The following is a 24285-nucleotide window of genomic DNA, read 5'->3' as shown; positions in this document are numbered from 1 at the left end:
TTACTGATTTCCCCTCATGCTTTTTTTCAGTTTTCATATGCAACAGAAAAGAATCACTGCTTAAATATAAAACTGGTGGCTCTTTGAATGAGGTGTCTATAGTCAAGTGTTACCACTAATAATCATCCTTCTTTCTGAATGCAATTGATTTTGAAAACATTATGTCAAAATTTCACAGGAAAATTTTGTCCCAGAATAACAAATCAGACTTGTGCAGAAGAAGAATGAAAGCTAAATTTGATAAAATACTGTAGATATGTCATCATATGCCTAAGTCTCATATTTGACAATTCCTACACCTACATTACACAAATAACTGACAGGAACAATCAATGGAAGAAAAAGAATCTTTTTGTCTTCCTTGCAGTAAATGAAAAGTTCTGGAATTTTACATCGAATATGAATGTCACTCACTTTATCATTGAGGTCCGTCACATCACCATCAGATGCAGCACACTCTCCATAAACGTCCTCTAAACTCCCTCGCCTGCTGTTTGTTGCTGATGACGAGTTCTTGTAAAGATGGCTGTCAGAAAGAATAAAGAGAAACACATAAAGGTACTTATCCTGTTTCACAGCTTGCCGAGCCATTGACTTCATGAACTCAAGACCATTAGCATTTACAGGGATGTCAATTTTGTATGTGTAAGCTATATGGCAATTTTCAACAATCTGACCCTTTGACACCCCCCCCACACTTTCCAATGTTCAGAGGTCCAACCAGATAGTGTGAAACAATAGGACTCCTCAAATCTGGCAGATGCATGGGTTGAAGCTGAATTATGGCAATTTTTCAAATTAAACATCCCAGCAGCTATTAGGCTTCATGCAGTTTGATCTGACCAACCATTTTAAAATCATTTTCAGGAGAAATTTCTAGTTTTAAATAACCGAGTAATATAAAACCTTGAAGAGCTCTGCAAACCCATGGCAGTTTATTATGCCATGAATATCAAAGGAAATATCGCAACCCATAGAGTTGCACAGGCTAACTACATTACTAACACTGTTAATGAAAAAGTCTGATCAAATATTACTCGGCTGAATGAATGGACCATTACAAAATGCCATTTCACCTTGAGCTACTCTGAAAAACAGCAAGTGTTTCTTACAAATTGTCTTGTTAACACTCTGTAATTTATGGGCTGAATATTTCATATCAATAGACCAGAAGACTCAGCTGCTGCAACACAGCTGTCATGGGCTGTGAAGACGAACTGCTAATTAACCCATCCATTGTGGACTTGTGGATTCTAAACTTGTTCAAGTTTTTGTATGGTGATGGAAAAGCAGAGTAATGATTGAAATTTCCAATTTTATGCAGTTTTATGTTATTGTGGTGCAGCAGCAATTATGTATGATAGAAGACTATTCATCTTGGTAACTTGCCATGTTTGATACTGGCATTCCTAGTATTTGGAACTATTTTCAAAAACTGGCAATTCATTCATGGCTAGTATTACATTTAAGGTAATACATGCCTCGACGACAAATAGTTGGACTCTAAAATTTCTACATTTCTTTTCTGATCTACTAATTGCGGGGCCTCATTTTAAAGTTCTCAGAGACAGACCAACTTTCACCGTCTTAGTTTTTTGAAAATCCAAAATTTACTTTTTCTCCCATAGTGTTAACACAGGAATGGCAGCCATTTTGAATTTCAAATATTGCAAAATGTTGGGTGATTTGTTCCTCTAGTTCCAAACTTTGTACGGTGACCCCTGATTTTTATTGTTGATTTGGTAAGAGAATGGTTGAAAGTTTCATTCAGGAAAGTTTGAGCAAAAATTGAAGTCTTTCACTTTCGAGGCGCATACTACCTTAACATTAAAAGTTGTTTGTCGATAGAAGTTAACCAGTTCATTGTGGGAACGAAAAACAATTCCTCACATTTTGCCTGTCCCATAGTAGCTACACCTCACGGACTGCTTTTTAACTCCTTTCAGAATTTTACCCCTTACATTACAACCATCTAACCTCAACTTATCTGGCGTCTTTCTGTTATCAATCTTTTGTCTATGTCCTACAGATATATATACTTTTGTTACTGGGCAAATATTTTCACGAAATTATAGTAACACTAATCATACCACTGCATATCCGTTACTGCTTTAGGTCACTTTGCATTCTTGTTTTCCATTAGCAGAGATTGAACTGAAAATATTTTAAAGCACTGACCTAGACAAAATATAAAGATTTATGGGTGGAAATAAAATACAACATACCTGGCAATTTCTTTGGTTGTCAATCTTCTAACAGGACTGTGAAAAAAAGCAAAATTGGAGAAAGTTATGATAGGTCTTTGACTAGCATTTTACTGGTTTGATCTGATGTTGACATTGAGAGTTTTGACAGTTGTCACCTCTAGGAATTTCTGTTTGTGTGCGTGGCTTCTGTTTTTTCTTGTGTTGAATTGACACATGGAGTGTTGTCTAAAATCTAGCTGTCAGTTGCATGCACTGGTGTTGGGCTTTGAACAGCAAACAACCATGGCCAGATTCTAGACTGCACAATTGAGGCATAAAATCATGCCCACAGTAGAAGTGGTGAAACACTGACACATGCACAGCTACTAGCAAAATCAAATTTTTTTGACGAATTTAGTGTTGCGTTAGCAGAAAATTACTGAAAATTAATTAGTCTTATGTAATTAAAAATAATGTTTCCAGTGTGTGAATTGACGTCTGTTTTCAGCTGACAATTTCTTGCTGCAGTTAAAATGTAAAAATAACATTTATGTAACTCTGTGCACCATTCAACACAAGTACAATCCCAAACCATAGCATGATTTAGTTTGGCACTGACAAATACGAGGGCAAAAGTTCAAATACTATCAGTTCACAACACCAATGCTTTGTACAAAGAATTCAGTACATATTTTTCAACAACAATAAAACAGCCAACCAGTTTTATCTAATATTCTAGACAAAGTATAAATGGCAGAGTAAAAAAAACCAGTATCACACAAATAAAGAAGCCATAACGGTATATGTTCATCATGCATACACCAATATTACTATTGAGTGTGGCAGCTTCTTTGAACACAAAACCTTTGCTATGACATAAAACACAACTATATACAGTACCATATATAAACATCTTCACACAGAGTTTAGTTGCTTCTACTTGGTAGTTTATATTAAAAATATTCCTAATTCACACTCATTCCTCATTCTATTTAAATCTTAGTCTATGTTAAGCTTTTCAAATTTATGATTAATATAGCATTTGCAATCTTTAACGAGAGAGTTGTGATGAGTCCGACAACTTGCTATCTAATTCTGAATTTATCATCTACAGTGACAACTATAGGCTGGACAGAATACTGATACTGGTCCAGAGTCTGGGAAATCCGTCCCAAGCATACCAATCTGAATCTGAACTTGAGTCTGAGGCAATTACCAATAAATCAGTGTGTCTCTTGCACAGACTGTGTTTGGTTACAGAGTTTGGCTAAAGATGTGACACCAAGCAATTATGCATATCATTAGCAAGTCAGGCACTTACATCAATTTACAACAGAGGCTAAATTTGGGCGTTAATCAGTACCATACATGCATTTCAACACAGAAACCAGATTTTTGCAAGCTGCAATATTAAAGATATATGAAATAAAGCGGCCCAAATTAATCCTTGTCCTTTTGTTACAGTGCCTAAACTAAGAGAGGGAAAACATCAAATCTAGAAAACGTCATTTACCCGACATATAATCTGGACTTGCATTTGGAACTTACAGCAGGAAGAGAAATAAGAGAAGACATTTTTTAATTTCGGAACCATAAAATTTTTAGATATGAACAAACACATAGCAGAGTGAAAACAATAACGTAGTCACAGGCCATTTCATTCTAATCACTATGGTGATCAAAACATTATTGACATGAAAAAGAGGCAGTCAAGGGGATCTGTAACAACATCCACGGCACAGTGCACTGGTGTTATGATACTATAGGAATATTACAAGGACAAACAGGCAATCCTGGTTGGTGTATATTTGGTAAGACTGAACGTGCTGTAAAATGTTCGGTGGAAAAACAGTAAATAAATGGCATGAAATATGCGTAATGGACATACAGAAAATTTATAAAAACACGTGATGATGGCTACTAGTTACAAACATACAAGGATGATATATAACCCTTTTCAGAATTAGAGCGCGAAGCCACTGCAGTGAACTGCAATAAAACTGCTTACACTAAGTAGTTTCAGCTGTAGCTGTGGCCACTTTGGTGTTGAACAAGGCTACTTGATAAAGACCAAAAAGTCTGCTTGTACAAAGGCAAAACTAGCTCTGTCTGAATCTCGAGTTGTAAATGAGAGTTTACGATTGGCACCCTGTGTTCAAGATTAAGATACAATGTAACATTACCATGCACTGGTCCATGTACAAATCTTTTTTATTTCAACTTCCCAGACAAACTGTCTGCATGGGACATACAATGTTGTCGACTTTGCCAGCTGGCTACAGCTGAAACTAATTAGTGTGAGCAGTTTTATTGCAGTTCACTGCAGTGGCTTCGCGCTCTAATTCTGAAAAGGGTTGTAATACAACTTGGTTTATTGGGAAACAGGAACTATTCACAACAGGAGAAAGAGAAATAGGATAAATTTTTTTTCTAATATCAATTATCAAATTCAAGTCTAAAACATGCAATGCCATGCGGGAGGAATTTCAAGGAGAAATCTTTTTAAGGAGTAAAACTGATTAGTACCAGCTTAGCTGACGGACACGGCCCCAAACGTCTCTTTTTTGAGTTATTGTCTTTCGGTTGTCAAACGATATGGAGAGACTGGAAAAGACGGGAGAGAAAAAAAAATAAAAAGACAACAACAACACACAAAATTGAAGACTGTTAATTATCAATGCATTACAGTGTTTGAGTGGAATGAGAAATACAAGGTGTTGAAGACAAGATAAGTGGTACAAATGGATGAAAACTGTGAGTTTGAGATTTAATAGACGATACTGGAAGTGTAACTTTAAAAGATGTTAGCAAGGAAAGCATTGGAAAAAGTACAAGTTAAATACCTGCCCAGTCAGAGTGATATTTTCTTACATAAATTAACCCAAAGCCTGAGGAAATTTGCTATTTTGACTCTGTAAATTAGTTTTCGAAATCGCACTCAATTTTCTTTCTAAAACAATTTAACAGATTCCTTGGTGTAGGCATTGATGATCAAATTTTGTTGCTTGAATCAAAAATCCTAATGATACCAGTATATTCACAGAACATAATACTTTCCTTTTAATCAATTATTTTTCATATTTCAGAGACAGGAAATTGAACAACACTCAATAATTTACCAAATACATGAAAACAACATTTGAAACCATGGCAACTGAGAAAAAATAATTTCTCTGAGGTGTATTTTGAATAGAAATAGTATGGATTATACAATAAACAGCGCATATCTAACTCAATACGTTAGCATTTTAATACCATCGACAACTTGTCCAAATATGGCAGGTCATGACCTCATATGTAACCATGGAAACATGCAGTTTCATCAGGCACTGAAGGGCGTATTGAATTGTGCAATGTCAGATTCATTCTGTGAGGTGTTCAATAGGAAACACAGAGGTACACTGTCTAACTGTGAAAAATCTGTGGCAAGCATAAATTACTTCATTTTTCCTTTTCCCGGATCACATCCAGGAATGCACTTCATTCTTCCTTTTGGCATCGAGGAAGATTTGGGAACGTGGATTCAATTCTTAGAATGATATGCCGGAAGGACGGCGTCGTGCCAAACAGATACATATGAATGAAAACATGTTATTCAAATGGTGTGTGTGTAGTATTTTATGCAAATGAAAATGACATCAAGATTAGCAGGACCATTAAACAGCCAATCAAACATCCTGTTGACAAGGTCAATGTTATTGAACTCTACAAGGCTTTGACACAAAGAATGACTTACGGAAAAAATATACACATCCTGAAAGAATTGCATGTATCCCTGATGCCTCACAAACCAGATTGAAAATTTTCATACTCACTTCTGCGTGGGCGTGGGAGTGCTTGGAGAGAGTCTGTTTGAATCCGACAAATAGTCCGGAATATCTGTATCCGAATCGTCCCCGTCCATGTCGTTGCCTTCTCCGAAGTCTTCGTACCTCTCCTCCTCATCGCTAGTACTAGATTGAACAGTTATAACAAGTGGATGATCACTCTTTGGCCTAAGACAAGCAAATTAGACAGTTACAGCCCAGTTAATGCTGATCGCAGTGATTACGGAAATGACAGATGAGACTGCTACAAAGGAGACAGTTTGAATCGAGCAGAACTTGAGAGAACACGAACAACAGAACACCATAAATACATCACACTATGCAACGTAACAATTTTGACATTTAGATTTTTGGTGTAACATGAATAGAGTGAACGCATCCTATCCATTTTGTCTCTTAGGACTATAATGCCTCTACCTTGCTTTTTTCTCATCTGACATTTTATCACAGATCACGGATCAACATTAGTCTGCTTACACTTTCTTGTCTATAGCGATTAAAGTTTTACTCAGAAACCCTATACTGTCGGATTGAGTCTGTGCTTTTTCAAGTTCTGGTTGGTAATCTGGCATCATGCATCATGTAGGTGTACCTGGCTGTACCTGGCTAGATTACGGCCAAATGCAAATGATATGCAGCATGTACATGGCGCAGGCGCGCACGCACACACACACACACACACACACACACACACACACACACACACACACACACACACACACACACACACACACATATATGATATGATACACCTTAAGCTGTTTATTTTTGCTGAGGCCCTGTCATTCATCCAAGTACATAAATCTGACCACAAAAGCAAACGCTACAGGGATAAACAAACACTCTGTGCCAAGAGGGTAACATTCTATCCCCATTGCCAATATTTGTGTGGGTGTTTGGTGTAAAGATTCTTAGCTATCATCCCAAACACCCCCATCATATCTTTCACGGTCACCCACTATATCCTATGGGTCTACAGAATGTGATGAGTTCGAAGAGAATTCACCTACAGTCGTCATGGTGACTGCTCCTGAGTAAAAGTACCCTGCTTACTGCAAATGGATTTCTGTTATCTTTGAATAACTATTGAAGCAGTAAATCTTTCCCAATCGCACTGAAGCATTTCCTTTGAACTTGGTGAACACTGTTCTGAATACTAATCATTTAAATCTTGCCTATCTCTTCAATTTTTTTAGCTTTTCACTTTTTTATTTCTCGATTGTCTAACCAAGCACAGCAGTTTCCTTTTGATCTAAGCTATAATTTCTACAAATTTTTTTTGTCTCTCTTTGCTAACTGTCTGTAATCTTCAGAGTATGAATTTCTCTGGAGAGAAGGCTATCTGATCTGATTTCAACAGAGATATTCACTGATCCTGCTGTCAAGGGAATTCATAACATTTCACCGAGATTCACCACACTTAAAAGAAGGAACATCGGCCCAAAGCCTCAAAGGCATTCCTCCCACTTTCAATCTCGGAGTCTGCCTTTGTAATACTAAAATTTGCCATATATAACCTAACAAAACTCCCTACGTTTGCCTACATCCATGATCTGCTTCTACGCTTTCCAAACCTAATTTACTATTCTCTGTGTCATTATGACAAAATTGAGAAATGACCAAATTACAAAAGGTGATCCTTGGCATTATTGTACTTTCTGCTTGACAGGGAAAACAAAATGATAGATGTGATCTTTCAGTGTTCTACTGAATAAAGGTTGATGATATCACACTGGGCTGTGTCAAACCCAACACATTGCTGCAACTTAGCACACACTCCACTCCTGTTTTCTAGTCTACAGTTCAACTCTTCCCAGTGATAAGAATAATGTTGGACCAAACCATGTCAAAAAAGAGGTAATGAGTATCATCAGGTTTGGCTTCAAGTAGTTTTTTATCTTGGTAATTATTCTGACATAGTTCATGATTATCAAATAGGACATCCTTTATGGTTCACGTACGGGTCCACTCTGGTTGTCTTTATGGAATAAAAATTCAAATGAGCTTGTTATGTATCTATTGTGTTGACTAACAAAAGACTCACAATTTAATCCCTTTGTTGTCAAATATGGGTAAATTATATTATTTGAAATGTGATAATGTTACATGAATTTTTCTGAGAATTTGGAAAATTTTTCCCCATGGCCATGATGCAACAACAACATTGACATGATAAAAATGCTAACCAAACATAATAGAAGGAATTCTCTGCACCAACAGAATGACTAACTATATATTTCACATGTTAATTAATGTGTGTATTTACATAATGAGTGCATACACTGTTATTGATTAATTTGCAAACATACCTCTTTCTAATATTACAGTAACTATTCATGGTGCTGTTCGTCGGCGACGGGGTCAACGCACTGTCTGTGTCGTCCGTTCCGGCGATCAGGAAATTCGGGATGGCGTCTTCGTCAGTGGCATCTGTCATGACACTGTCATCATTGCCTAGTTCATCGTATTCGTTGAAGGTGCTCTCAGAAGTTTCACACGTCTAGGGAAGACAATAAAATGAGCATTATGAGAATTTTTTATAGAGAGATGATGAACATTATAAACAAGCATTTCATTATAATTTTGTCCAGTATCTAGCCCTCGTTTCAAACTCATAACTGCACAGTTTTAAGACCAAACAGAGGGCTTGATTCTAGACTGATATTTTTGTAATACAAGCTTTTTCTCTGTAATCTTAAGTATGTTTTGCCCTTCTGCGGGGTGAATTTTATCACATAAAAAAGAAATATATTTCTCACACTTACAGTAACAATGGACATTGTAAATTTAACCTTTGCCCTAATCCTTATCACGCTTCAGTTCCTTTTCATCGTATCGCACTAGATGCAGGTCACTGACAGGGCTGAAGTGACCGTTTTCAAAAAACATGACGCCCCTCAAGAAAAATGAAAACTATTCGTAGGCGTTTGCCGACAACAAAGAAATCCCTGAGTATGAAAAACAACAAGACTAATCCCCTACCTTCTGAGAGGTTAGGAGTAACAACTATGAGGTTGAATTCCATTGAGAGTCAGCGAGAAATATCAATGAACCTGTGGTTCAAGCTCCAGTTCATAGTTTCATTTGATTATGATGCCAACCAAGACTTTGCATACTAATGTTAATTTTTTTAATCATGTCAAATAATATTTAGTATTGTACTTTGCTTTGCATGTAAATTTGTGATGATCTTTTAAGGTGTTTTGGAGTGAAAACAGATGTTTAATAAAATTAATCTGACACCGGAAGATTTGACATTTGACAATGCTGAAATGTGATGGTTGTACAGTAATACATTGTTTAATCTTGTTGGATAGAATCAAACCCAGCTTAGGAAAAGAGATGGAGCCATAAAAGTTAAACTGATTAAATTCCGCAGCCAACATTTGAAAGGCAGGTGTCAAATCAATGAAGTTTCCTTGACATCGAAGGTAAACACAACTGCCCACAGGTAATATGACATTTATTGTATGTAATATACTAAATGCCAATCTTCCATCGATATCACATATTGAAAATTGCTGCGGAAAATAGCGACAGCCACTTCAAGGTGTTTATCCAGCTTGGGTGGTAAGCTGTGGGGAAATGTTACGAGTGTCATATTCTATGACTTCTAGATTTCAATTGCATATAAATGAGCTAGCTTTATGTAGAGAGAAGGAAATTCTGAACACAACACACATCTGGTAGGGTATTCAACCATATTCCATGAGCTACAGCAAAATATAAATCCCCTTTCTGATCACTGGTTTATGGCTCAGGACTGCCAGAGTGAATAAAGGTGAACACAAAGTTTATTATCAATGACGTAGTTTCAGCTTGCATTCATGATTTAGGCTTACAGTTTCAGCTGATGGTCGGTCTCAAAGTGAAGGCATAGAGTTGTTGAGTGTATGATTTTGTTTGTTTGCAAGATCTCCCCTGGCATAAAATATGACAGAAAGATTTATGGGAAAAATAAAAATTTTAATCAATGCTCGCCTCCTTCCTGTCATTTCTTGTTTTCATACGGTCAGTGTGTTAATCCATAGAAACTGTCTACAAGACCACAATTTGATCAAAGTAAAGCTGTCAAAAGGCAACAGAAAATAAATCATGGTGAACATATGGAGTGAAACTTAGAAAGTGTTATGACATAATGTAAACAAAGAAGTTTTTTACTTGTAACCAAAGTGTTAGAGAAATCATGGCAAGTTGTAAGCAAATCCTATATCAGTCACTACAACAAAATGTTACAGTTCAACCAAAAGCTGTTGATTTTCAACGTGAAATTCCAAACACGCTCTGCAAACACAGAACACACCCATGAGTTTATCTGACTTCCAAACTGACATCATTTTGCACAGACAGGCAAGCACTGAAAAGGTTCCCCCAAGAACTTTTTTTGCACTACCTGTTTCTTGTTTCTGAATCTCCCAGCAGAAATCAGCACCTGGTTCATCTGTCTCGTCAAGGCTCGGCGCTGCTGATCCTTTACATATAACGAATACATCCAAAATTGAAAACAACCCGACACATGACAAATGCTAGCCGGTAGCTACGGTGACAGCCAATATCAGGCAAACATATCACTGCATGTCACGTGATTGGACTTTGAAAATACTGGCACACACAGTACAGGACTTTAACCTGATAATGGCTGTAGTGACCAGATGCATATATTTCAACCTTTCAACTATGACACGCATGTGTTAAATTGAAATCTACAAGCCTCCATAATCCTGCATGAGTCTGTTCCTGAGATAGCTAATTACGTTTCATAATTTCAGATAAATTTGAGAGGGCAAAGCAAATGTTAAGAGAGAGAGATATTATAAAAATACATTTTGTGTCACTTTACCAATAATGATATCCTAGCTGCTACTGCTGGTTTTCGTTATGTCAATTTGAGAGTTGTTGATTTTGAGATAAAAAACTCACCAAACACTTCAGGGAATAACCTCTACCTGGAAGCAACAATTGATCTCTCGCACCTACCTTGCACACAAATTAACCAGACCTCATAACAACCTCCAGCAACATACCCGACCATAGGGGAGTTGGCTCAGATATGCACATATCTCTTATGGATACCGAACTCCAGTACTTTGACAAGTCAAATTTAAAAAGTTATAATCAGAGATTTGGACAAGATTTGAGCAATAAGTGACATATTAAAAACTGATAGAAGATCAATACTTGATTTTGGACCGATTGTATTACTTGTATAATCTGTTGGAAAAAATTATGGGATACTCACATCAAATCATTTTGATATGGAAAGATGTGAAAATTTTACCAAACCACAAACTTTACAGCAGTGGTTCTCAAATTATCACTCAAATAACACGGTTGTGATGATAAAACTGGATACGTGGACCTGCAGTATGCATAATAGTGTTGACAATCATAACGTTATTTCCTCATACATATTTGAATAATTTTCATACTTCTTCAGCAAATATAAAAAATACCGAGATTTAATCCCTTCCTTTACCGTTGGTTATCTGTTCTTCATTTTTATTAAATTTAGGATTTAATTCAAAATTACAGCAAAGTAATATTCTGATCTTTTAAATGCTTTCAACATTATTACCAGGTTCTTTGGCAATTTTTATTTAATTTCAATATTAATGTGGATTGGTTTCTTAAATTTCAATTGCATGCATTCCTTTATGTCCTTTCTAGGTTGTGTGAGTTTGACCAGAAATGGATATCAATAATTTTGAGTTAGGAATTACTTTTAATAACAGAAGTCGCCACAATCCAACAGGTGGTTGCCAGCCCCATGTGATGGAAACAACAGTATTTTGAGACATTGTCAAAGAAGACAAACAAAATTGGGATTTCACTGCTTGCAAGTAGACAATATGTACCACACGTACAGCCCCTCAGTGGTATAACAGGACAACCGTACTGAGGATGAACGCGACCTTTAACCTGAGTGGTGGGGGTTACAAAATCTGAAAGGTTATCACAGAGTCTGGACACATGATTTGAATCGCAGGATTAAAAGATTATTGTAACTAGGTGTCCTAACCATCTGCCAGCATTACTACCATAAAAGAATTCATGATCAATAACTACATTAATTACTACTTACTTGACTGTAAAGTCAAACAGATGTCCCATTGTCACACCTCTTTACTGACTGTCTTTCTGGAGATTGTCTTTTTTGAGAATTTTGTGGTCATTTCACTTTCATTAACAAATTCCAGCTACAAAAACATTTCTAAGTATGAATGGAAGTGCTTACGGATGTGAATTAAGAACTAACAATATATGATGAGCAAAAGTATAATATATATATAATAAAAGTATAATATGTGTTAGCACTACTAGCTGTCTTGAGAAGGCAATAAAGGGGAGACAACATTTCTATTTGCTAGTGTCTGTGTGAGAATTATGTTCAATTGTCTTTGCAATAAAGTTCATAGAGGCATAAAATCTCTTTATGTGCAATGAAGATTGAATGCATTTTCAGTATCCGCATCAGAAAAGGCACACTGGGGGTGAAGGAACCGACACTCTATGAAATGTCAATCTAATCAAGTGAGACCACTGCGATGTGCTAACACTTCACATTACCATGGAAACACTTATAAAATTGGAAATACGTCACATGTGTGGGGCATGTGGTTTATTGCTGATTGGAAAATTCAGTTGAAGGCACAGTGTGGGTGGCATAACACCTAGTAATACCGCTAAATACGTCTACCACATTAGCACAATAAAGTTATTATCATGGGATACACCATTTTGACTTTTGAAAGAGCCAGTAATTGCTAACTTTTGATGGTTTTTTTCACTATTTTTTGTTTTTAATGTTAACCATAATTTCTTGTTCTACTCCCCAGAGCATGTTGAGATACACAGTATTCAGCTTGTCAACTCAGTATGTCCATGTGTAAAGGGCATTATTATCGTTGACAAGTAATTCTGGTCTGGCAAGAACTCAAATGTAAACAATTACAACATAAAGACGCTATGTTGATGAGCTAAATAATGGGTGTTTTGACATTCTTTCAGGAGAAGAATGCGAAACAATTTGCAATTGACATACAAAATGAAAATAATAAAAAAATCATCAAAAGGTAGCATTACTGGGCCTTAAAGGGGAAGTTCACCAAGGGACCATCTCCGGACGGGTATGGCCGCCCACATTGTCCACTCACAGTAACACAGTGGTAAACAGCAACACAAAATTTGACAGTGGACAGTTTATTAAAAGTGAATCATCTTGTATGCAAAGATACTCAGTATAAACAAAAGTTATGTAAATATGCACAGACTTGTTTAAGCATGGATGAGTGGACAATGCCATACCCATGGGATAATGGTCCCGTCCATATCACATTATGCAAGCTCCAAGCTTGGCGCTTTTTTCCATGATTCAAATTACATGGGCAACTTCCTGTACTATTTCTGTCGTTTTTGTAAAAAATCTTGCGAGTTTTAAATGGCGAACATAGCTTTTCCGGGGTAAGTGACCACAAAGCTAGCACATATGTAAAAATCATCCTTGGTGAACTTCCCCCTTAAAGGTTCAAATTCAAAGTTTCCCTTTGCTGGTTCTTCAAGGAGTAAATCATATGTGGATTTCAATGATTTGAAGAGCAGACAATTGTCTCAGAGGTAATTCCACATGGCAGCCAAGGACTAATAAATATTCCCAAGTGACACAGTATAGGATTTCTGCAGGGTAGAGGACAGCATCATCTGACAGCACAAATAAATTTCAAGGTGACACCATTCAAATTAGCAAATGAAAGCCCGGTCTGTAGAGGCATTGAAACTCATGGAAAAGCGCAGCCACTGGTGTTTAGCATGTGAAAGGGATTTAAATCTTCCATCAGCAGTCAGAGAATAGTCAAACAACAGGCGACAGTTTACAAGCCCGGATCTCCATTTCAAACCATCTGTTGAGATTAACGCTACATCCGTGAACAGTGCATTATGACCGGGACCCACTCTCAGGAACCCCCACGACTAATATTGTATACAACAAACTGAAGGGTGTTACATCTGTGGTTTGGCATAATCTATGTTGATCACTCGGGGCATTGTATTTATCAAAACTAAAGATCAGTGACAATCATTAATGAAAGTCAAACTCAGCAGCTGTAGGTGCGCAACTTTCAAAAGACATTGTTACATGTCAAGTATGAGGCACACACAGGTCTTATATGCATTACTGTGCGCATTGGTTTTCATAATCCTAAAGCCGGTAATTATGATCTAAAAATTTTGGAAATTGTATCTTGACAGCTTATAAATTAATTTTAAAAGTATGGCTAAGACGGCTGTGATGAGCATGCTGTCATTCTGTGAAAATTGCATCTTTTGAATGGACAACATAAATCAGAAGGTCGGAAAGTCAAAGACCATAGCTGTTCAATTACACAAGTACATGGCTTAAACCTTTTACCAGGTATTTTTTATATATTAATATAAGCCTATAGGAATGCTCATCAGTGAAAAGTAAACATAATCTTATGATCATGCAACCAGATTTGTTTAATTTTTGATTTTAGTAGAGTAGATGTAGAGTGATATGCTGCTTTGGGCTGACTTCAGTGGTTTTTACAGCACTGTCAACAATCGAAGAGTAATCGTGATCAAATAAAATTCTCTGTTGACCAAGTTGTAAACTGTTGAACATCTGCCTACATGTAAATGTGCAAGAAAACTGACAAATGCTGCAGATTTGATTGACTGAAAAAATTCAGCAGCTTTCCATATTTTTTTGTTTGTAAAAATAAAAGATCTGTAGCATCACTCCATAAATATTACTGGGTGAGCATCATTTTCCTACAAAACTTTACATTCATAAACAAATTCTGATCAGTGACAGACAACATGACATTTGCCTATACATCAGTGCCTTGATCTGAAAATGCACATATCACAAACTGACTTTCTAAAATTGAGTATTGACTCAGTATTCTAGTAAATTTTACCTGCTCATTATGAACTACACGGTCCTTTGGTGATGGCAATTTACAACTGTGACTTCCCTACTACTCACACTTCACAGTATTTGTATAATGACTAGTCAGTACATTAGATATATTTTAAAACTGTTGCTTGTCATTTACCATCATGAAATGTTGTTACTTTTATTCCCAAGGTTTAACTTGAAGGCATTATCAATATTCTTCATTGAGGCCACAAGTACTCGGTGTGTACACCTCCCTGCAAACTCATAAATATTACTTTATTTGACCGTCAAATGCCATTTGAGGGATATTTATTTCCTTTGAACACTCAAAGTAAACGGTCGATGCGATAGCATTATCGCGGTAGGCATTCTGCCTGGGCATATTCTGTGAGTGTTTGGCTTTTAAACTAACAACATCCAGAATAATGTCGTGAATCTTCATTATGTCGGCTTCTCGGTGCTCACATGTATGTGAATATCTCTCTAAGTGTGGGTACCCGTACAGATCTAACCTTCAGATGTCACGTTGGAAGGCATCAAACGTCACTTACACGGAACCACCTGTAGGATTTAGCAATCTAGGATATCAATTCCGTAAGGATATCTTCCACTCTCTGTATCATATTTCCTGTTCCTTCTATTAATAGCAAACAAATCATGCCAGAAAAAAGTGCAGTCATGTCTGTCTCAAATTCTTTCTGAGAATTTTCATGTCGTGGGTTTGAAATTCATGGTGTCGTCTATAAATAACATGTACTTTATTGGTATGAAATTATTTCACACTTGTATTGAATAACAGTAAAATGACTGTATGTCATTAGTCTTGCTGTTTACTTATTTATTACTGATTTTTGAGTCTTAGCTGAAAAACATCGTCTGTGCAATTTTTTCACTTTTATTTGAATTAGGGGTAATTGTGTAATGAAAAATTTCCAGACCAAGAAAACAAAGCGACCAAAGCTGATTAGATTCTGCAGAGCTAATGACATTACGTAATCTTTCATAACTACTACAGTTTTCACTATCATATACAGTCTGCCAAATCCTAAATTGAAAAATTCTGTCTGTACCTATATACCAGTAACCAATACAGGAATGTTGCTCTGCTTTAGAGATTTGTGATGTATATTTAAGCTTATAAAAAACCATATTGAGAGATTTTTTCACATGGCACACATTATCAGTCAGATCTTATTTTTTTAATTGGTAATAATTAAGGTACAGTTTGTGGTTTTTTTTCTAATTTGATGCTGAAGCAATAAATTTATAAACTATTTTGCATCAGTAAATAAAGCAGGTCTGTGGGGTTCATGATTTAGACATAACCGTGCTCACCTCCATACTGGTAACATCTTAACACTTTGAGTGCTCTACTTTTCCCGCCAAAATTTTTTGTGTATCAGTTTTCAAATTTTCAGGAATTTTCTGTAATTTTTTTTATTATTTCAGATCAAATGGACATAACTTTCAAATGTCAGAAGTCTCAAAAAATTGTCTGGAATTGAAAAGCAGTCTATGTAAATTACATTATATAAAGGTGACAAAAATTGACTTCAGCACTCAAAGGGTTAATTCTGATTCTCTTAATCATGTTTGCTTTATCACTCTGCGATTATTTTTTTCCAACTTGAAATCAATTGGCTCCTTTACACCTAATGGTTTTGGGGGTTCCCCCACACGTTCACTCGAAATGTTTTCCAATATCACAAAATATTTTCAGACGACTGGGAATCGTTATGTAATGGTTTTGTTGAGATTGTTGTTATATCTTGACGTCATCTTGCAATCACTGTGTCACGTCTCCAACACCCTTGGATTCACAACCCCATTGTTGTTGGCAATTCACGGAGTGACTGGACTTGAATAGTGTAATTAGGAGGGGTGTACGGGGAGGGAGAGGGCTGGGTGGTCATTTGATTAATCCACATTAAATCATAAAAAAGTCAGCATTTTCTGTGCCTTTGAGGAGAAAAACAGATGAGGTGGCATCATAAAATTTGCATCAAAGCTGTATATTTGGATATGTACTTTAGGGGGAGGGTGAACAGTGGTACTGAACTTGTCCATATAAATTAACAACTTTACATTAAGATACTGTCATAATCCCTACAGCAAACAACAAAGGGCATGCCCATTTTTTCTGACACTGAAACAAGTAGATTGACTTCTAATAATTTTGCACACAGAATTGATTACAGCTCTGACGTTAGTGCAAGTAAAATTTCTGGCACTTTGTCAAAATGACAGTTAAATTTAAAAATTGTGCCCATGACAACCACGGTCCCTCCACAAAAGGTGGAGGGACTGTGTGACAACTAAGACACAACTATCACATAAGCAATGCGGTAAAAAAAGGGAAACATAACTAAAATGTATCATATATATACAGAACATGAAAGCTAAAAGGTGGTTACAGGCAGAAGTGTATTAAATATTGAACACCTTCCGGCTTTGTACGCACACCTTTCACAAGGTCATTTGACACAACTGAAGAACAATAACAGTATAGTATACAGCCTGAAGTTCAGACATTGGACGGCCAGATTAAACTTGAACGTGGTACTATTACATTCTGTTGTACACCAGGATAGCTACATTGACGTGAAACTATATAATGTTGTGGCAAATCCGTGACAAGAAGGAAATACGCAGTGGAACTTAAAAGGAAGAAATTGATTACAGCTTTTGTTACCTGACAGCCATCGTCATCCATGGTACGGCTGTGTGTTGTCCTCAGATTTTTTTCTCACTACAAATTATCCTCTAAAACCTGAAAGTAGTCCAATTTAGCGAAGGTTTGGAGTATTGACTGGTGAGGTAGACACACCGTACAGGTATGCTGGGTGTTGTTTGGGTGTAACCTGAATTGGTCCCGGAGCCTTGGCCTGACCTGTCTGCTAGACTATTATGCTGTGTACTGCTTTGGTTCAGCTGTACGCCTGTGTGTTTGTATGACGCATGACTCACTCCTGTACAACATCATTTGCATGATAACAGGGGATAATGATATGCGGAGATAATTGAATAGCACTTCTAGGGGGTGTGTTCGCTGTGGAGGTAGGCAGTGAGTTTCACCACATACAGTCCAATACAATAGTCTATACACTAGTTGCGTTTTAGTGTTTGTGATCTTGACCTCTGTTCAAAGAAGTCACACATTCATACAAACACACCTTAAGGACTTGTTTATGAAATAAATGGCAATATTATAAACTGCATTTACATTCTTCCTATAATTTTCAACAAATGATTATGCAGGGGGATGAAATAGCAATAAAATAAGCAAAACCATTTGTCATAATGACTGGCAGATCACTATTAATCACAATTACTGATTTACAAATTATCTTTTTAATTAATACTCACATATGATGCAAACAAAATGTATAAACTGTAACCTATAACCCCCCCAGTGGCCTTTGACCCACATACAGATGATAATCAATCATTTCTTGATAGGTAATTTAATAATAGAAATTGCTATTGATTAGATGTACTGTATACCTGGTCATGTTACAAACTCTCCAATGCAAATCAAGGTCACATACTCGGTTTAACAGAACAGCAGTTAACCTGATATCTGTATGCTGTAAAGCGTCATTCAAAAAAGCAAATTGGCAGAAACACTGGAATGCTAAAAAAATTTAACATTAAAAGAGAAGGGACAAATATTTTCATTACCACAAATAAACAGATATTGTTTGCACAAAAAAATTGGTACAAACACAAACGGCCATATGTAATTAAACAATGTCTTGAAAAGGCAGCAACAGAAGAGAACTGTAAAATTGTACTGATGCAAAAATTTCAAATGGCATGTTTAGTACTACAGATAATTTCAATAAAATATCTGCATCTATGAATGGACATAAATTATCACAAGCAATGAGCCTAACATTTTTTTGATATTCTTTTCAAACACTTTACCAGATAAATAACAGCTAATATGAATAAATTCAAAGCATTTCATGAAATAATTTTTGAAATACACCGACATATTTTTGTATTGACACGTATGTTTCTTTAGTAGATTGCACGTCAGATAGGCACCACCACAGGAAATGCTGGTCTATTCATATAAAAATGTTTCCCCAATCAACAAAAGATGCAAGGACTCGCCATCTCCTTATGTTAAATCCTGGTTGTCAAGGCAACATCACGCAGCAATGTGATGTGGCAAAACTGCAGTGATAGAGGGCGCTGTTTCCAATGAATTCTGTTCCCTGCAAACCATAACCCACTCACGTGTTCCTTTCACTGCTTTATAGCACAGCACATTTGAATATATATATACAGGGATATATCAATAGTAATTGCCCACTGGAGTGAAATATCTACTTCCTTGAAAAAGGAATTTTACTGTTGTGCTGTCAGAAAAGAATTCTCTTTTTCCAAAAAAATTTCTTTTTCACAAGCCTAAACATACAGAATAACCAATCAACAATTTCAGCCCAGTATGTATGAAAAGACATGAATATCATAATATATCTACACATAATAATAATGAATGGATATCAATAAATAAAACATTTTGAACATTTCAAAAACAGTTATTTATATAGTATGATCCTGACGGTGAGAGTTTAGCCGACTGTTATTTCACCATCAATTACAGCAGAGAGTGCATAGCCAAGTTAAGAAACCATGATCTTATCATTTTTTAAATTTTAATCTTCTAATATTCCTTCGATTTGATACCATGCACAACCAAAATGAGCAGTAGCATATTCAGTGTTTTGTCAAACTTGACAAAAAGATAATCAGTTGATATTTTTTTAATTCGTTCTCCATCATAATGCAGAGCTTGGATTTTGCACCTTCAAAAAAAGTAGAAATATACTGGTACATATGAACTTGTGATGTTATAGAAAGCTGTTTGGCAATAAAAAGAGGATGTCGTACAAACAAAACTATTTTCCATTGTCTTTTTCTAGGTTTTAGCTTCCCCCTTGCTCATTGTGAATGGACAATGCTCTGTGATTTATGACATCAAAAATTGTAAACAATCAGCCAAGGACGGTTGGAGTTCATCTAAATGAGGGCAGGGTAATATGAAATCAGGTTGATTTCTCTACTTGACACATATACAGCTCAGAAACATAACAGTTAAACTACACCCTACACCTTATACATATGAATCACATACAAAAGTTGCACATTAAACTTCTCCGTTTTGGAGCTGTGATCTCAGTGGGGGTGAATCTTTTTTAAGCAAAAGACATCATTAGCTAAAGCCCTGCGCAATCACCGTAATGTTCCCCCCTTGGACAAATTGATGTCCAATTCTTCTTTACCTTTACCTATACAATAGAGGATGAATACAGACCCACCAAGATCACTATTGACCTGGACACCACCAAAGCCTATAATGGATTTGTTCAATCCTGTTTCGCATGCATCTACCATGCATTGGTCTTCAAACCTCAAAGGCGTCTGGAGAGTGACAGTGTAATAGGACTGCTGTTTGTCTCATAACCTTTATCTTGTAGAAACTTTTTTCAGACACCATGGCCAATTGATTACCCAGGAGTAATCAATTAGCCACCACTGTAACAATTTACATGCTGGTACATGCAATGTCAATCAGGCCTTCAGGGTACATATGAGTGATTACAACAGCCATGCGACTGATGCATGGAGTTAACAATTCTGTATTGAGAGGATGCGGTGAGTTCAAAAGTAGCATAACTACAATGGTACCACCATATACTTAAAGATTTATGATCAAAAGTAAAATTATGTAAACCAACCAAGCAACTATCAGTGACGACATAGATTTTTTTGTGTGATCATAGATGGCAATGGTCATAGTTTGTGGAATTGCACTATAGTAAAAGAGAACCTGTAGCTACAGTAGCTGACAGGCAGAACTTTAATAAAGCAAAATCACAATACAGAAATCTATGCCCTTTATTTCAAAAATTTGCAGTTAACCTCCAACTTTTCCATTCAAACTGCATATAGTTTCAACTAAAATCACACACTCAAGGAAATAATTGTGAATTTCCAAAAGTCTTCACCCGTAAAATTGCCTTCACTTGAGAGTTTACAATTTTCAAACTGACTCATTAAAAATTTGATGGGTTGCAAATAGAAAAGATGCGCATGAACTGACTGTGCAAAATAACTGGTAAACAACTGACTACTGGAAAGGTCAGCAAAAGGTCACAGATAATTAAGAGCAGAGTTTCAAGTATAGTTTGCCAGTCACTTTCTTTTACGGTTTGTGAGGAGATAGACAACACTTTCTGAAATATAGCTAAATTAATTTTTAAAGTAACTTGAAGTGGCCAAGTTGTCAAAATAAAAACGTTGATTACTAGAATCAATGATGTATATCATTACTTCAGATGCAAATTAATGAAATGCCCTGCAACCATTTTGATGTGATATGGTTGCCGTGAATTAATCGTGTAGTTCCACATTTTACCTATCCAATTCTCATGCCCTTGTAATTTGTGGCAATTCTGCCCAGATCTCAGCAAGATCCCCTACACTGTCAGTCTACTTACCCCACAGCTATTACTGTCATCATCAAAGATAATGAGGTCTTCTGGGAACGGGTTGCTATGGTAACTACTCAGACTGCTAGCTTGGGCGTGATATTGATTGGCACCTACAGTGGTATGAGAACAATTGTAGTACAACTCATTAGTAATAATGAATTATCTGTAACAAAAGTACATTTTAATTTTCATAAAAAGTGATGCCTGATTAAATGACAGATTATGTGTCCCGTGATGAGAACAGAAATGAAAAGAAAACTCTTGATGAATTGATACTTGTAATCTCAAAGATGTTCTCCATTTTTCATGACCTTGATAATAATGTGGATGAAATTTCTGGCTGCGGACTTCACTCAAGAAAATATCAGGTACGTATAAAGTATTTATGTTCACAATTATATTTCTGTACATTTACGGTTTTTAGGTCATGCTATCCAATTTTAAAAACTTAAAATAAAATTAGAACTCTCATTTGTCATTATAACTTGCTGAAATTATCAAAACAAGATGCATTTACACCAGTGAAACCATGATAAGACAAATGGATTCCCTGAACATTACATGTGTAGATTTTGTGTCGGCTTTTAATATAGAAATTATTGCAAATAATAATAGTATGGTTTTCATGTTTTTCTGCATTTCCTAGTCATTATCAAAGGAATATCAAATCTGCTCAACTTCCTTTTAAATCAGAAAATTCACCAAGTTTTATTTCAGTGATATTCTGATGAACCGATACCTACATAATTGTATGTTATCAGTTGCTGGCAGACATCAGAGTGACATGACAAGCACACACAATAAATCTTCCATACCAGGCATGACGCAAAAGCAAACAATCAAAACAAGAACCACCACATATTCATAGAATCTGTTGGTCAAATCTGTCCCCCTCATACCCAATTTAGAAAGTACCCTTACTCTTGGCAACAAGGGGTCCAAGCACTGCTTTAAATATCCAGGCTGGAACATTACATGGGTGTTCTCTAAATACAATATATAACACATTTGCACAAACCCTGAAAATGATGTAATTTTCTAAGTATTACATACCAGTTTTTACGTATACTTATATTTGAATATTCTGTTTATAAATTTATGCCAACGGGAAAGAGGTTGTTTTAACAAAATATTGGCCATTAAACTCCAGTAAAGAAAAGCTTTTCCAGGTGTTTTCATAGATTGTAAATGCTGTATTGGCATCTTATGTTGTCTTGCAATCCATCACTCGGAGACTGGGTTATAATGTCAATATGGCTGATAGAAATAACATTTGATAATCTCTCTGCCAATGTTCATAGCACCCAGAAATAAGGAATACTGTTGATATGTCTGCCTTGTTTTCAAGCTCGATGCATTTCATAGGGTTCAGACATTTACCAAGATTTATCAGCTTTTTATCCACTGTGTATTATATAATAACAACTAGCTTGAAATTGCTTGTGTTATTCTCTTGAGTAAGCTATGATGAATGATGCAGCTTTACTCTGATATCGTCATAGTAACAACATCTTATACACCAGTTCTCGGTGGCTATACAGATACTGGATCAAACTAAGATGACACAAATTGACTGACTGACTTGGTTGAATATTGCCAGTTCAGACTATTACTGTACGTTTCTAGGTTGCAATAATCCACTTGGCACTCACATAAAATCACAATAAACGAGTTGTCAACATGTACAATGCAATCCACCATGAGGCCTCATGTCATTTAAATTCAAATGCGTATTGTAATTGTTTACATACGTCATGGATAGTCCCTTTCCAAATGAACATTTTTATAATTTGTTGGTGATCACATTTTGATTAAATGTACCAAAACGTACACAATCCCTGTGGTATTTCAAAACATAAATTATTCACTGAAGTAATCTATACTTTTCCTCATAGCTGTAAAAAGTTATATCCCTCTGTGTGACCAGAATTGTAATTGTTGTTTACTGCATATACCCCGTATTGTCTTCACGTTGTTTGGAATTCTGGGATTGTGACTGTGCAACTACGGTAGCTCAAATCACTCTACAATATGGGCTGCAAAGTTTTCCTTGGAGCTGTCGGTGTTAATCTATCAGTTCACTGGAAGTCATCGTTTCAATGTACAAAGATTATCAGTATCCCCTCCCTTTATTGTGAGTGCTGGATTATTTCCAGATTTCCTGAGCAGTTGAGTACAACGCTGGATGAGCCTTAATTCCCTTAGTGCTGGCAATTTTGCCTTGGGAAGAAGCTAAAAAGTAGCTCACAGTAAAATGACATGACATCAATTGTGAAATATGAAAGAGCAATAAAGAGTGGAACTGGCAAGCACATTCGACAATGATTTTCACAAAGCCAAACTGTGGTACACTGTACAATGAAGACTTCAAAAGTTTTTCCTCTAAGCTGTTGGTGATAATCTATCAGTTCTACAGAAGCCACTGTTTCAATGTAGGATTATTAGTATCCCCTCCATCCATTGCAAGCACTGGATTATTTCCAGATTTCCCCATCAGTTGAGTAAAAGACTGGATGAGCCTTCCTTCACACAGTGCCAACAATTTTGCCTTTGGCAGAGGCTAAGGTAAGATGTAGCTCACAGTAAAATGACACGACATCAATTGAGAAACATGAAAGAGCAATAAAGTGTGACACATTCAACAATGATTTTCACAAATCCTCGCTGTGGTATATAATTGATTTTGGAATTAGCAACATATGAGAAATAAGGAATCTTTCTGGGTAGCTCTTGATAAGACATTCATTTCAAAGAATAATGATGAAATGAAAGTCTTCTCATGATATAGGTGCTCTGAAAATACACATAACCGTAGACTGTTACATCACACAAAACATACAAGTACC

At 36.2% G+C, this 24285-nt stretch overlaps 1 protein-coding gene across 12 annotated transcripts in view; it reads right to left on the bottom strand.

Moving 5' to 3' along the window:
* LOC139151372 (rab11 family-interacting protein 4-like) overlaps positions 1-24285 on the bottom strand; it is a 51996-nt gene that overhangs the window by 11039 nt on the left and 16672 nt on the right. Inside the window, exons 3-9 of one of the 12 annotated variants that reach the window (XM_070724124.1) lie at positions 21446-21549; positions 8323-8513; positions 6002-6181; positions 4713-4790; positions 3700-3729; positions 2226-2261; positions 415-526 (exon numbers count right to left, since the gene is read on the bottom strand). In XM_070724124.1, the coding sequence (XP_070580225.1) occupies positions 415-526; positions 2226-2261; positions 3700-3729; positions 4713-4790; positions 6002-6181; positions 8323-8513; positions 21446-21549 (731 nt within the window). Of the gene's footprint in view, positions 1-414; positions 527-2225; positions 2262-3699; positions 3730-4712; positions 4791-6001; positions 6182-8322; positions 8514-10406; positions 10470-17625; positions 17879-21445; positions 21550-24285 lie in introns of those variants that run through there. The other 11 variants (XM_070724126.1, XM_070724131.1, XM_070724132.1 and 8 more) reach the window with 11 other exon arrangements.

This window comes from Ptychodera flava, chromosome 15 (assembly GCF_041260155.1).
Source record: "Ptychodera flava strain L36383 chromosome 15, AS_Pfla_20210202, whole genome shotgun sequence".
NCBI classification, from domain to species: domain Eukaryota; kingdom Metazoa; phylum Hemichordata; class Enteropneusta; family Ptychoderidae; genus Ptychodera; species Ptychodera flava.
The sequence above is the reverse complement of the archived record's forward strand: the minus strand, read 5'-3'. Positions and strand labels throughout refer to the sequence as shown.